At 37.9% G+C, this 14,877-nt stretch overlaps 1 protein-coding gene across 1 annotated transcript in view; it reads right to left on the bottom strand.

The window, feature by feature from the left end:
- Positions 1-14,877, bottom strand: part of glb1l (galactosidase, beta 1-like) — a 197,806-nt gene that overhangs the window by 131,116 nt on the left and 51,813 nt on the right. Inside the window, exon 4 of the mRNA XM_039755971.1 lies at positions 8,778-8,838. Within this exon, the coding sequence (XP_039611905.1) occupies positions 8,778-8,838 (61 nt within the window). The remainder of the gene's footprint in view (positions 1-8,777; positions 8,839-14,877) is intronic.

Raw genomic sequence — 14,877 nt, 5'->3', positions numbered from 1 at the left:
TAACATTTTGGTTTTTATTTATATTTACATGTTGTAGATTTTTCATTTATTTTTATATTACCTAATCAATTACAATGTGTTTAAAACTGTATTACGTATTAAATAAAACTCCTCAATGATATACTATACGTATGTTTTTGAGTAGCATATAAACAGTGTGTTTACATAAATAATTTCAATCAATCTTACCTAATAACTAAGAGAATATAAAGGGTTTATGCTGTATAACTGTGTGGGAAATGTTTATAAGAGTGTGGGAGAGTTTATAAGGGCTTAAAATATATAAAAATAACCATATAAACATACTCCAGGGGAAGCAATTTCCTGCTCAGAAACATGATGGAATATTCCAAACCAGGAAAACTCTGAAAGAGTAATGCTCCCAAACCAAAAGCATTCACATCTGTCTGTAGAATTAATTCCTTAGAAAAGCCCAGAATCCGCAGAACTGGAAACAAAGACAAAGCAGTCTTTAAATCATAAAAGGACCTTTCGCAATCATTGGTTCAAATGACGCTGCGGTTCTTTCTGCCCTTTATCAGATCAATGAACGGGGCGGCTCTATGTGTAAAATTCGGACTATACCTCCTGTAATAACCAGTGAGTCCAAGGAAAGCACAAACTTGTTTCTGTGTTTCCAGATGTGGCTATGCAAGCTCCTCACCAACCTTGTCTAACTGAGGTCTAATCAAACAGATCCCTATTGAATACACCAAATATTGTGTTTTCAACATACCCAATTTACACTTTTTAGGGTTTTCTTCAAACTCAGCCAGCTTCAAACTGTCAACTGTGACCGCCAATCATTACTGAAAATGAGTCATCAAGATACACTCCAGCATATACAGAATGGGGTCGCAGAATCTGATTCACCATCCGCTGAAAAGTCAATGCACCATGAAGTCCAAATGGGAGTCTGGTGAATTCAGACAATGTTGGCGAACACAGTCTTCTCATGACTGGATTTCTCCAGTAGCATCTGCTAGTATCCCTTGTTGAGATCCAGGGTGGAAATACACAAGGCTTCCCGAGCCTCTCCAATAAGTCATCAATATGTGGCATCGGGTACACACCAAATTTGGAAATCCTTTTCAAGCATTGAAAATCTATACAAAACCAAGCAGAGCTACCCAGTTTTAGTACCAGTGGACTGTGCCATTCACTTTTACTCTTTCGAATCACACCCAAATCAAGCATCTGCTTCACCTCCTCAGGTATCGCAGTTCTCTTTGCTTCCAGAATGAGATTTGATCGCAGCTGTACATTAACACTAGGCTGTCACAATTCTATGTTCAGCAATTTCAGTCTGGCCAGGCACAGATAAAAAGACATCAGAGATCCTTCTGATCAGGGACAGTAACTTAACCCTCTTGAGTGTCCATCAAATCGTCACCAATAGCAATCTCAATCTGAAACACTGCAGCGGTAGTGGCCAACACCTCATTCACATCATGCCACTCCTTCAAAAGATTAACATGTAGGATATACACAGGGTTGCATTGACCAGGAATCCTAAGTTAATAGTTCACAAGACTCATGCGTTCCTGCACTACCACAAGACCCAGCCATTTCACCAGAAACTTATGTCAGTCAGACAGGATCAAAACAAGCACCCAATTGCCCTTTTTGAATTGACAAAGTTTGCTTTTTCTACCATAATTTTCTTTCTGGGTCTCCTGTTCACATTGCTGATGCTTCACAGCCATGGATGACAGGAAGTAAAAGGTATACTCTGGTCAGTTAAAATGTCATGTGGAATATCAATACGAATGAAGACCTCTGACAGTGCCTTAGGAATAGAGTGCATGTTAGCCTTCTGCTAAGTGGCCACTTTGGGATATCTTATTGCATAATCAGCCAGCACAAGTATATGCCGATAACCATTCTTACTCTTGGAAGTGAGCCAACAATATCTAACCCAACTCTTTTAAAAGGGTCGTCCAAAACAGACATCGGTGAAAGGGGAGTCATAAAAGGTCAGTGAGCGGAAACAACTTGACAGTCAGGTCAAGGCTTACAAAACAGCTCAAGATCTCTGCCCATATTTTCAATACTGTCTCTCTTGTCCAATTCTGACCACCAAATGTGCAATCAGTCCACACCAATGCAACTGGAAATCACTCAATACAAGAAGCCATTCTTAATTAAAAAGTGTGGAGTTTTGAACCTAGGACCCACCCCACTCTTCATAGTAACAATCACCTGCAACATGTGCTTGTTTAAATGCAATATTTAAGCTGCAGTTTGCTTGTTAAAAGCACACAAACTCGGTCTGTGTGTCAGCCCCTGTGTCCCCAGAGCCCGAAGCGAAAGCCCCTGACCCGGTCTGTGTGTCAGCCCCTGCCACCATAGGGAATAGTTCCCCAGAGCCTGAAGCAGCATCCCTGTCTATGGATACTGAAGAGGCAAGCATGTGTTGTGAAGGACCCTCCAAATCTCCCAGAAACTCAGGGGAAGGATCGTCCCCGTCCTCTCTGGCCAAATCATGTTCAATCTCCAAGCTGGCTATCTGGCCAGTCTTGTCCATGGCAAGCCCTTCTCTTTCTACTAAAGAAAGAGGTACTTTTCAGGTGGTCAAGACTCATGGGAATAGGCCACTCCTCCACCAAGCTAAGAAAGGCCATGGTGAAGGAACCGATATGGCAGTCCAAACTTTAAATTTCCTTGCCTTATATTTCAGTTAGAATAGTACAGTCACAGTCCTTGACAACCCCAAGAACACAGAGAATGTTCACACGCTCTGTACTTGTGCAGGGTAACTGCCGGAACACATTGAGTCAGATGACATAGAGGTCACTTACAGAATCCAACAGCATCAATGGAGACAGCAACACAGCATCAATAGTGAGGTTTTCTACAATGCACTCTAAGATGTCTCCATAGAACCAGCTAAGTCCTGCACCTCTCCTCAGATATTGCAATCCAGATCGATTTGCCACAGACGGAAGTTGCTGCCTCTTGCCACGGAGTTCATAACCATATGAAGAAGGATTTGGTGCTTCAGGAAATCATAGTCTTCAAATATCTAGGGAGGAAGGTTTCACAGAACATGCAGGGCCTCCCTGGTCATAAAATGGTCCAAGATAGCCACCCAGCCTCCCCTGTCCCAATGCTTCATCGTGGCCATGTGTTCAAAACAAAATAGGAAACATTCCGGGTTGTCCCAAGAAGCTATCTTCACGAGTACATCTTTGGGACTGATAAGGGCAGGAGCATCTGCAGAGGCCTAATGCGGCTCTGGTGGAAGAGGAACGTTTTGCACCTGTTGGGGATCTGTGCAACACCCAGCTCCTGGTTCCACTTGTGATGTGTGGGTCACAGACTCGCACAAGAAAGGAGGAGGTGAGTCCAGGTTTCCGAAAATATCAGCTTGATTGTTGTGAAGACAGGAACAACTGTAAGCATTTTCAAACAGTAGCTGTGACTTCAGCACTCAAAAAATACAGCAAGCAAGCAGTGACACTAATGTCATCCTGAACATCTTCGGGTGCTGGCTGTGCATACACCTGTATCTTGGAAACCAGCAGGCGACCATCTGGCCATGTACTGACAGAAGCTGAGCTGGAGTCACAAAATGCAATAGTGGATGCTGTACAAGATGTGGCCAATGAACTAGGGAATATAAATGCTGTACAATGTGATATTGACCACAAATTAAATGAACTGGTTAAAAAAATAAAGTATGTGTTTTTAGATTCTCCTAATTACTTTCAAATGAAGTTGTAATGCTGTCCAATTTGGCTGATTATTTGTTAGGTCAGGGTCAGTTTCATCATACCGCATCTCTTCAGGCATGGGCAAGCCAGAGATGTGTGCCACATTATGCAGCATGCTAAATGCTTGCACAATGCAAGATTAATGGACAGGAAATGCTTCCTATTTATATAAGCAAATCCGTTCTCTGATGCACCTTTATAGCAATGTGCATGAAATTGACCATTTCATCCGTATAGCATGGCATGGCATGACTCAGTGATGACTGAGAAATACCTAATCAGTCAGTCAGTTTACACTGAAAAGCTCCTGTGGCTAAAAACCCAAGGGCAGGCAGAACTTGCAAAGGAACAGGTAGAGCACAATTCCTCAAAGTCTACCTTTGCAAAGCTGACATCAGTTTAGCTCTTGGAAATCTAAATCAACTTAGAAGTAAGTCATAATCATGGGAAAAGAAATCCATATGATTTCTAAATATGCACTCTCTTCTTATTATTCTATTTGTGATGTCTTCTAACAACGCTAAAGCAGCCATGGTAGTTGGAATAGTCTGGCCATTCCATGTACCATTACATTGTTACAGAGTAATTACAATCAAATGTCTTAAATTTGTAAACGATATGCAATTAATTTCAACGTATTTGATAAAGTTCGCTTCATGTATGCGAATTTAAAAAAGAAAAGGAAACCACACAGAAACAGTAGTCGCCTGCCCGTTTACAAAACTGAGCAGAAATGTGCATATGCATGGTCCAAAGCTGCCGTGAAAATGTGTGCGACTTTAAGCCAAGCTTAAAGCATACATCTCAATGTGAGCATGGAAACAGGCATACGCAACATTTTTGTGCATAAACATCATATATACATCATGGTTCCAGGATATGAAAAAAAATGAAAAGCAATATAACTCCACTGTTATCAATAAAATTTAAGTCAAAAAAGCTTAAAAGCACAAAATTATATATTTGACTAATAATTGACTTATTAACATAATTTGGTGTCAGCAGGCACAACAACACTTTTTGGGTTTTTTTGGACCTCAGTGTTACAATGGATCTACATAGACTCATTTCACATGCATTTAAAAAATCAATTTTAAACTGAGATGCAGTAGATGGTAATCATGAATATAAATGCTAGGTATATTTGGCATAAAACAGCTAAAATGTTTATAAAACATATACAATACCAACTGAAAGACGAAGGAGAGTGGCAGCTTATACAGTATCTCTGAGGAAAAAGACTGAGGTAAAACACAATATTCTATACTTTTGCTGCCACAGAGCATTACATAATTACAAGTTAAACGTTTCAGTAACAGTTCATTTTTGCACTGATGACTTTGGTAGATTTTCACACTTTGTTCTGAAGTGGCAATGACTGCACAATTAGCTTTTTTTTTGTAATTTCTGTTTCTTGTTATTGCCGTCATCACATTCAAATATTTATTATTTATAAAAACTGTGACGTGCATGGCTAAAAATACACACATAAATCTGTTTGTTCATTTTAAATTCTTAATGTTTAGTGGTTTGAGCATGGGAAAAGTTCTATAAAAATAAAATATATTATTATTACTAGCAAAATACCCGCGCTCCGCAGCGGAGAAGTAGTGTGTTAAAGAAGTTATGAAAATGAAAAGCAAACATTTTAAAAATAACGTAAGATGATTGTTAATGTAATTGTTTTGTCATTGATATTGAGTGTTGTTGTCATATCTATCTATTTATATATATGTATATATATATTTATATATATCTGTATATATCTGTATATATATATTTATATATATCTGTATATATATATATATCTGTATATATCTGTATATATATATATATATATATATATATATATATATGTATATAGCAAAATACCTGCGATTGGCAGCGAGAAGTAAAAAGAAAAGGAAACATTTTAATAATAACGTAACATGATTGACAATGTAATTGTTTTGTCATTGTCATGAGTGTTGCTGGCATATATATATAAATATATATATATATATATATATACATCTATACACATATATATACACAGTTATATATATATACATATACACACATACATATATATACATACTGTATATATACATACTGTATATACACATATACATATCTACATATATACTGTATATACACATTTATATATATAAATCTACATATATATATCCACATATATATATATATTAGGTGGGACTCGATTAAAAAATTAATCCAATTAATTAGAGGCTGTGTAAGAATTAATCTTGATTAATCGTATGTAATCGACGTAAATTTGCCCCAAATCGCAAATTTTTTTTTATTTAAAAGTGTTTTAGTGGGCGACAGAATCAAATAATAGACATGTACATGAATATTGTAAACTGAAGCTGTTTTAATTTCTGAAAAAAAAAAGCCTTTAAACTGCATTTGAATTCAAAACAGAAACAAAAATATCATCCCTGGTTAAAATTGGGCAGACTTAAAAATAAAGTGGTAGTTTAAGTACTTTAAGTAGATTTTCAGAATAGTATTGTCTTTAAATAATAATAACCAAAATTTCAACATAAAGTGCAGTTTTTCTTCTTAAAAAAATAAGTCAGAAACATAAAAGGTAATTTGACCAACTTAATCTTTAAACTCTGAGTAACCTTAGCCGAAATTATTTTGTACATTAGGCTAAAACAGTGTGATCATTGAACATTTTGTAATTAGATGTAATTAGAATTACTAACGGTCACGGAAGTCCAATGATCCCCAGTAAGAGCCACAAAGTCTGCTTTCTGTAATGCATCTAATTTTGCTTGCTTTTCAGTGTGCACAAAACCACGCTTTTATCAAGGCTTCGCTCGGGTAGTCGAAATGATCAGTCGTAGGAACGCGCTTTATTCCGACTCTAACATTTCTGTAGCTGTGATGTGTGCATCAGTGTAATGGATGTACCAGGAAATCATGCATTGAGAAAAGTTCCCGTTTGCTTGGAATTGAAAGTGTGATTAAATGCGTTATTTTTTAATGCGTTATGGAGTACATGCATCGAAGCTTCTCAACTATGCTTGTGCTAAGAAAGGGAAAATTTTAAAAATAACGTAACATGATTCTGCGTTAACCGAATATTTTTTCATATGTCCCAAACCAAGGAGATGCGAAGGTAAAATGAATCAGTAGCGCGACATACTCAGTGCATCCTCTCGAATCGAACCTTGAATGTCGGCATTAGAGGCGAAGACTCTACAATTGTGCCACAGCATGTGGCTTGTCTATGCGAGAGTATTTACTGTAGATCGGGGAATATATATACATTTAAATATATACCCGCGTATCGCAGTGGAGAAGTAGAAGTTATGAAAAAGAAAAGGGAACATTTTAAAAATAATGTAACATGATTGTCAATATACAGTAATTGTTTTGTGTTACTGAGTGTTGCTGTCATCAAGGATTTGATTATCATTATTTGTTTCAATCAGGGTCGTATTTGTACGATGTGTTCAAGTTACATTCCGTGTTTGTCAATCGTTGTAAAGATGACAGGTTTCATTCATCGATTAGTTTCTTACTGCATCAATAAACAGCTCGTCTTCTTCTTTATCTGAGACCTGACACACTGCATGCATGGGTTTTTTTTACACTGTCTTCCTTTAGCGGGACATTGACTTTTTCCACCGTGTGCTTTGTTTCCACAGTAGCTGCATTTATGAATATGCTTATCAGACGCTTCATATTTTTTGCTGCCTCTTCAATTGTGTAATTCGGTTTTTGTTCAGCGCTCTTTGGAACTGTTGCTTTTTATCTGTGCACTGCGCCAGTTCACGTGAGCCACTCGGTGTACTTGCATCGAAGGTTCCCAGCTGTGCTGGTGCCATCTCGTGCTATGTCCATAGCTTTATTTAATGTTACCTTAGTCCTGGCACTTAAAACTTTCTCTCGCAGTTTCGCTGAGTTTGTGTCAAACACCACCCTGACCATCTCATCTTCCTCTCCTTAAGCACAGTCCTTCACCCGTGAATATTTACCCGTGGCAGTTTGCTATTGGATTGCCGCTGACGGACGGCCTTATATGGGCAGGCACTAAATTACAAACGCCAGCAGCAGCCTGTCTATGAACTTAATTTAAAGTGTAGGTTTACATCGTGCTTTGTTTCCGAAGTAGCAGAACTCGCTTCTTATTGTTTCGCTGCCTTCTCAATTATATAATGCATGTTTTCTTGAGCGCTTTTTTGAGGTCTTCCTGGTTTTCTATGTACTGCGTGATTACGTGGGAGGCGTGATGATGTCACACGAAACTCCGCCCCCACGGCGTTGAAGCTCATCTCCATTACAGTAAATGGAGAAAAACTGCTTCCAGTTATGACCATTACGCGTAGAATTTCGATATAAAACCTCCCCAACTTTTGTAAGGAAGCTGTAAGGAATGAACCTGCCAAATTTCAGCCTTCCACCCACACGGGAAGTTGGAGAATTAGTGATGAGTCAGTGAGTGAGTGAGTGAGTCAGTGAGTGAGTGAGTGAGTGAGGGCTTTGCCTTTTATTAGTATAGATAAAACCGCACTTGTTTTGTTACACTTGTACCTTTTGTGAAAGTGTTTATTTCATATTTGTATTTCAGGCTTCACACATTATACATTTCATGTCTACATTTTGACAATTATTACTAAAACATGAAAAACGTTTCTGTGTTAACAACGTTTTTACATAGATAGTTGACACGGAACACACGTGTGTACTTTTTTACCCTATAAAGCTTCAGCACTTCACTCAAAGATAAACACTGAGCACTGAGAAACTTCTTTGAGAATTGAACTGCAGCGGTGGGCGGGGAATGGGATTCCAGGCTGCTTGCTGCTTATCGACACATTTACAGGACAAAAGACACTGACAGAGAGGTGAGAAACAATTTAAGATGGGCCGGAATTACGAGTTTTCTCGTAGGCTCTGGTAATTCTAGTGTTAAAACACTGGTTATTTTGCTATTGTTTAGAGAGTAGGGACAATGTTATGGGTAGCTTGTTGTTGTTGTTGTTTTGTTTTTTTTTTAAGTTTTTGAAGAATGAGATTGCTTAAATAACTGAAAAAATAACAACACACCTGGGTCAGTTGAGCGTAGGACTATGTCTGGCTTTTGGAGAAGCCATGATGGAAGTCCTCCCTGAAAATGAAATGTAGCATAATATTATTTAACTGGAACATTGACAATTTAAATAAAATGACTGCATTTTCAAAGTGTCTCACCAACAACTACTCCAAAAAATCTAAAAGTAAAGTAAAGAAGTAAATATCAAGTTCTCTTTATTTACTATCATACTGGTGTATACAATAGGTATAGCTGCTTTAAGGTTCAGATGAAAAATGGATGAACGTGAAACATCATTTTGGACAGTCATTGTAATGGGATGATCACTGCAAAAAGCAAACAAAAATGAACAATGGGTGGAAAGTCTAGTACACCTTTCTAAATAATTCTTCCCAAAATTAGTCTGAGCATCCATCATTGGTATCTATGGTATCAAGTACCAGTCAACAGCTTCTTAAAAGAAGCTCTAATATGAGACACTTTTAGGATTCAAACAATCAAAGCATCAAACACCATAGTAAGCCACACATAATTTACAAAACGATTAACACTTTAGTTACTTCAGTTTCTCATTTACCCTTCTGTAACAAGACCTTAACAAAGGCTTCCTTTGGTCTTCATAACACTTATAAAACATCAGTAAATGGGTTATTCATCTCTGTGCAGTGTGGTATATTGACATGATAGTAAGATTACTTATTGACATGAAGGATTCACAGGTCTTATGCTAAATATATAATATCAACAGAAATGTGTCTTGCTTAAGCTACTTCAAACCACTCCAAAGTGAAGTTGTGTTAGTAGGTCACACTGCAGAGATGAATAAATGTTTTACTGACGCTTTGTAAGTGTTACAAACACCCAAAGTATAATATAATAATGTCTTGTTACATAATAGTAAAATAGTAACAGATGCATTTTATCAGTACCCAAACTAGTGTTACATAGAAAATATTAAGGATTTTAAATTACTACTAACATTTGTCAATTAGACTTTTATAGAAATTAATTTCCACTGAATACCACTGCAAAACATAAAAGAAAGGCAAATGCATTTTAGATGAAGTCTACATATCCTAGATACTATTGTCACAAATATTTATTAATTAGGATTTCAAATTAATATTGTTTATAATGTTTGAAACATTTCTTAAATTTCAAGAATTTTCCATGTTCTTTTTAACTCTTTGAATTACTTATACTGGGCTTCCTCGACTAATATCCTTCCTGTCACTTATTTTCTTCTTGGTAGGAATACAGGTAGTTAAAGAGGCTTGTCTACATTTGCTTATGCTTCCAGTTCATGGGAATGGTGGAGGAATGGTTTGCCTGATCTGAATCCAGTGACAAATTTTTAGTGGATTTACCCAAAATGAACATCGCTAAAACACAAGGATGCTCCAGAATGTACCTAGTATTACAATATCTTGGATAAAACCTGAATGGTGAACTGTATGTATGTGCTATCTAATCCAAGTCTACATGTTCTTGACACATGGACAAAGCGAGATGATGAGCTAACAATTCATTACTATTTGATGGTGAGCTTGATATAGACAGATGGAGAGCCCATTGGACAGATCTGATAAAGCAAAACTAATAGCGAAAGATTATTAAATGCCTTTGTCTGGGACGAGTTCAAATTTCACCTTTGGAAGAGCTTCTCCTTTATCTCTGGAAAGGTCAAGAGCTTAGAGTCTAAACAGATGCTATTCAATACCTCAGAAGTAAGGGCAACAAGCATTATGCCATGGATCTGGTCAATGACTGATACTGTCACCTCTGTTCCCTGGATATACCAGGCACCATTTTACTCATGTTTGGGGGATGTCTTTCAATATTTGCTCGCTGGTTTAAAGTTTCTAATTTTCAGGCTCTCATCCTTTCTATTATTTATTTCCAACCAAAATTATCTTTTTATTGGAACACTCAATGCTTCATCTCTTCTTCTTCCAAAGTGTATTTGCCTTAGGAACAACTGCTGCAAAAGCAGTATAACTTTGTCATTGGAACTGAACAGATTCCCTCCCTCTCTCTCTTTCTGGAGGTTCTCCTTTTTGTAACTTGGCTCATAGACAGATAGATAGATAGATAGATAGATAGATAACTTTATTAATCCCAAGGGGAAATTCACATAGGACCTTCTTCTAGGACCTTATGAGGAATACCTGGTCCTCTCGTCATTATGGCTAAAAATGTGATACAGTATGTACACTGGAACTACTACTCTGTCTCTTAAGTTTCACAAATTACTTCTTTTTTAATGGGTCTGATTACATTCCATGGAGCTGTTCAGGTCTTTCATTCTAAATACTACACTGCACTTAGTGAAAATACAGGTTTGGTTTGGGTTGAGGTATAAAGGATGTTGCACTGTTGTGGAGAGATGTTTCTTTGTCTTTTGGTAAAATATGGCACAGATTTAATTTCTGTTTCTGCCGGTGTTTCTAATAAAAATTTAATCATAAAATGTAACCTAGGTTATATGGTCGTCAGTTCTTGTCAGTAAAGGCTCTGTCCCATTAGTGAACAGTAGAGATAAGGGAATAGGGCTGTCAGATTTAATGTCACTATTCAAATATGATTCTACTTAATTTGAATAAGGACTTTTTTGAAGGAAAATGATTTGGCCAGGTTGGGAAGCATGCACTGGTACAGGTTGTTGTCATACCCACCACATGATGAAACACCACAGGATCTCGATAGGTAACCACACAAGCAGACATGTGTTCCAGTCCCACCCTCTGGAAATGACTATCTACTGCAGGCAGGTGTTACGTGGATGTCCCTTTGGCCTACTCCAGCTATTTGGGTCCTCAACAACGAGGATCCTGTGAACCGATATACCCTCGGAAAATCATGCCACATGGCCACAGTGCCATAACTGACGCTTCCTTACAATGCAGGTAACATGACTCATTCGGTACTCAAGGATTCTCCGAAGAGACACAGTACTGAAAAAGTCCAATCTTCATCTCAGGTCACTAGATAGCATCCATTTCTTGCAACCATATAGCAAAACAGGGCGCACCAAGACTCTAAACACTTGGACCATCGTCCTCTTGCAAAAATATCAAGAGCGCCACACAACCCTTTCCAACAACCTCATGACCCCCACCATGCTCTCCCAATCCCACTACTGACTTAATAGACATTAATGTTGCTGCCGAGGTAAGCAAACCTCTCAATATGGTCGATATTCTCTCTGCATTAAGACACACTGCTGATGGTTGTATCCAAGAGGTCATTAAAGGCCTGGGGCCTCATGTATAATGGGATGCATAAAATTCACTCCTAAACATGGTTTACGGACAGAAACAGAAATGTGCGTATGCACAAAAAATCCAGATGCATAAATCTGTGCATATGCCAACTTCCACGTTCTTCCACTACATAAATCCTGGTCAGCGTGAAATGTAACACATGTGCCTGCCACCCCACCCCGACTCCCAGAATTACACCTCTTTGATTATGCAAATAAATATAAACAGCCTCTTAAGTTCAGCGTTCTGTGAAAAGGCAATGGAAAAACCACTGGGAAAATAGAAGAATTTCAGCAAATACCAAGTGAAGGCAAGGAAAAACATACTTTTTTTTGGTTAAAGCAGTTGTATAAACAACAAAAGGAAGTTGATCGAGTGACAAAGAGTGGTGGAGAAACTTGACAGCTCTAGTTCAGAAAGTCACACAGTGCCCAAAATAAAAAAAGATGTGGTCAGATATCAAAGTCGCAGTGAAAAGGCAAGTTGTAGCCCACCATCTGAGTGTCATATGGAAGCGTATTAGAGTACAGAGAAAAGACCAAAAATAATAAGTATACGATGGAAAGAAAAGGTCGAAATGTCAACTTCAATCTCGAAGTTTCCACTTTTATCACATAGTTTATTTTGTAACGGTCGACCCCTTTACCCAGCCGGGAGCTACACCTCCAAGACCTGTGGCCTGGATAATTTACTGAGAAATAGTCTACCTATCAAGCAGTACTTCTAACCAATTAAACTTTTCGACACAATCGACGGTGTAAATGTAAGTACACAAAAGCAGGATGTAAAATTAAACGGATTAAATGTATTAAATGAAACAAGACATGCAAAAAACAGGAAACAGATATAAATATAAATATCCCTTCACCCCAGCAACAAGACACCACCAAATATAAATACAACAAAAACCCTCCCTTGCCCCTGTAACATAACACACAACACGAATAACAAAATGACTGATAAACTGAATGATTGTGAACTTGAGTCCAATTATAAAACTGTCCTGAAACTGAACTAGTGGTAAATGCGGTGTTTGATTTTCCCGGCGATTGGAGCAACCTCACCGTGATTCCTCGGCGTATGGTGGATGGTGAATCAACCCCGGGGTCTCAGTAGATGGAGGTTGAAAGACAGCCCGGCAAAATGAAAAGAAAACTGGTGAAAAGGCGTGGTATGAAAAAACAGCAAGCAAGTTGAAACGTGGTTGAAACAAAATGGTCTTTTTTCTTCTTCCTTCTCCTTCCTCCTTTCTTCTCTCTCTCCTGATTACTTAAATAGTCTATGTGACGGCTGTGATTGATTAATTAAGAACAGGTGTTTTCCAGGTTTGTGGCTGTGGTCTCCTTCCATCATCCGTCCTCCTTTACGGGGACGGCATTAACTGCTACACATACAAACAGCAAACGGGACAATGAAACGAGATGCACTCAGGACTGACATTTAACACTAACTATGTGGCCCCGCTACAATTTTGTCATTAAAGTAGAAGATCATAAACTTCATCTTAAAATCATTTAATTTACTAGTTTCTCAAATCCCATCGTAATGAAAGTAGCGCATTAACTGCTTCATATTCCATGTGTTCTTCTATGTACTCCATGTGTGTGAATCACTATGTACATCTTAAATGGGCTTTCTCTTACGACGACAGGACACAGAATACATTACGTTCATGATTTTACAGCTCTCTCAACAATTCAAATGCTAAGATGTATACTTGATATCATTTTCATGATGACAGGAATTAAAGCATGTATAAAACATGGGGGCACGGTGGCACAGTCGTAGCAATGAGCTGGCGCCCTGTCCAGAGATTGTTTCTGTGTCCCGTAAGATGCTTGCTGTGCCGTGTGTGACCCTCCATGAAATAACTTATTGCAGTAGTACTGTTTCTTTCAAACTTACTACCACCCAATTCCTGTCCTTTCTTTTCCTTCTCCAAGTAACCAATCGCCACACAATCAGGTCTACAATAAATGTCAAGCCATCTGTAAGCTTAGAACGCCAATTCTACAAAACTTTTAAGGAGCATTGAAATATCTTCGTAATACATGTTTAATTATTCCATCCATTTATCCATCCAGGGTCACACCAGTCCCAGCAAGCATATATCACGTCACCATGCCCATACGTTTAATTATTAACAGTGTACAGGGCGAGGCAGGAACAATGCCTGAATGAGGCGCAAGTTCATCGCTACTGCTGTCCACCGTGTCCACACGTTTAATTATGAACAGTATACATTATGTAAATAAAGTTAAAAATGTATATGTATAATGTAATATACATACTTTACTGCATTCCATCTTAAAAATGATATCAAGAGCTCCAGAAAGAGAGTGCTTGGAAATCTAAATCAACTTAGAAACCAGTCGTCATTATCTGTAAAAAAAACACACTCTCTTCTGTTGAATTGAATTCTTTATTGTTATTGTATGGTACAATGAGACTCAATATGCAAAAACTCCATAAACTTATTTTCCTATAAAGTGATAAAATAACAACAATAATAATATGATAAAAAACAATGAAAAATATACAATATGAATACATAAATGGCTCAGGTTGTGCAATATTACAACTGTAGTGCAAGTTTACAGTGAGGTAATTGTAATTATAAAAGCAAACAATTCTATCTGGAGCACTTGATGGACTGATTGAGTGCGTTTATAGTTATTGGAATTTAACTGTTTCTGAAGCGCAAGGTCCCTACAGGAAAGGCTCTGAAGCATTTGCCGAATGAGTGAAGTTCAAACAGACGGTGTGCATGGCTGAGAAAGCGTGTGCTTGAAGCTGTATCCCGATACTTATCTCCACTCTCGACACAATTTGCCGTAGAGCTTTCCAATCA

Source organism: Polypterus senegalus, chromosome 6 (genome assembly GCF_016835505.1).
Source record: "Polypterus senegalus isolate Bchr_013 chromosome 6, ASM1683550v1, whole genome shotgun sequence".
NCBI lineage: Eukaryota > Metazoa > Chordata > Cladistia > Polypteriformes > Polypteridae > Polypterus > Polypterus senegalus.
This window is presented reverse-complemented; position numbering and strand designations above follow the sequence as displayed.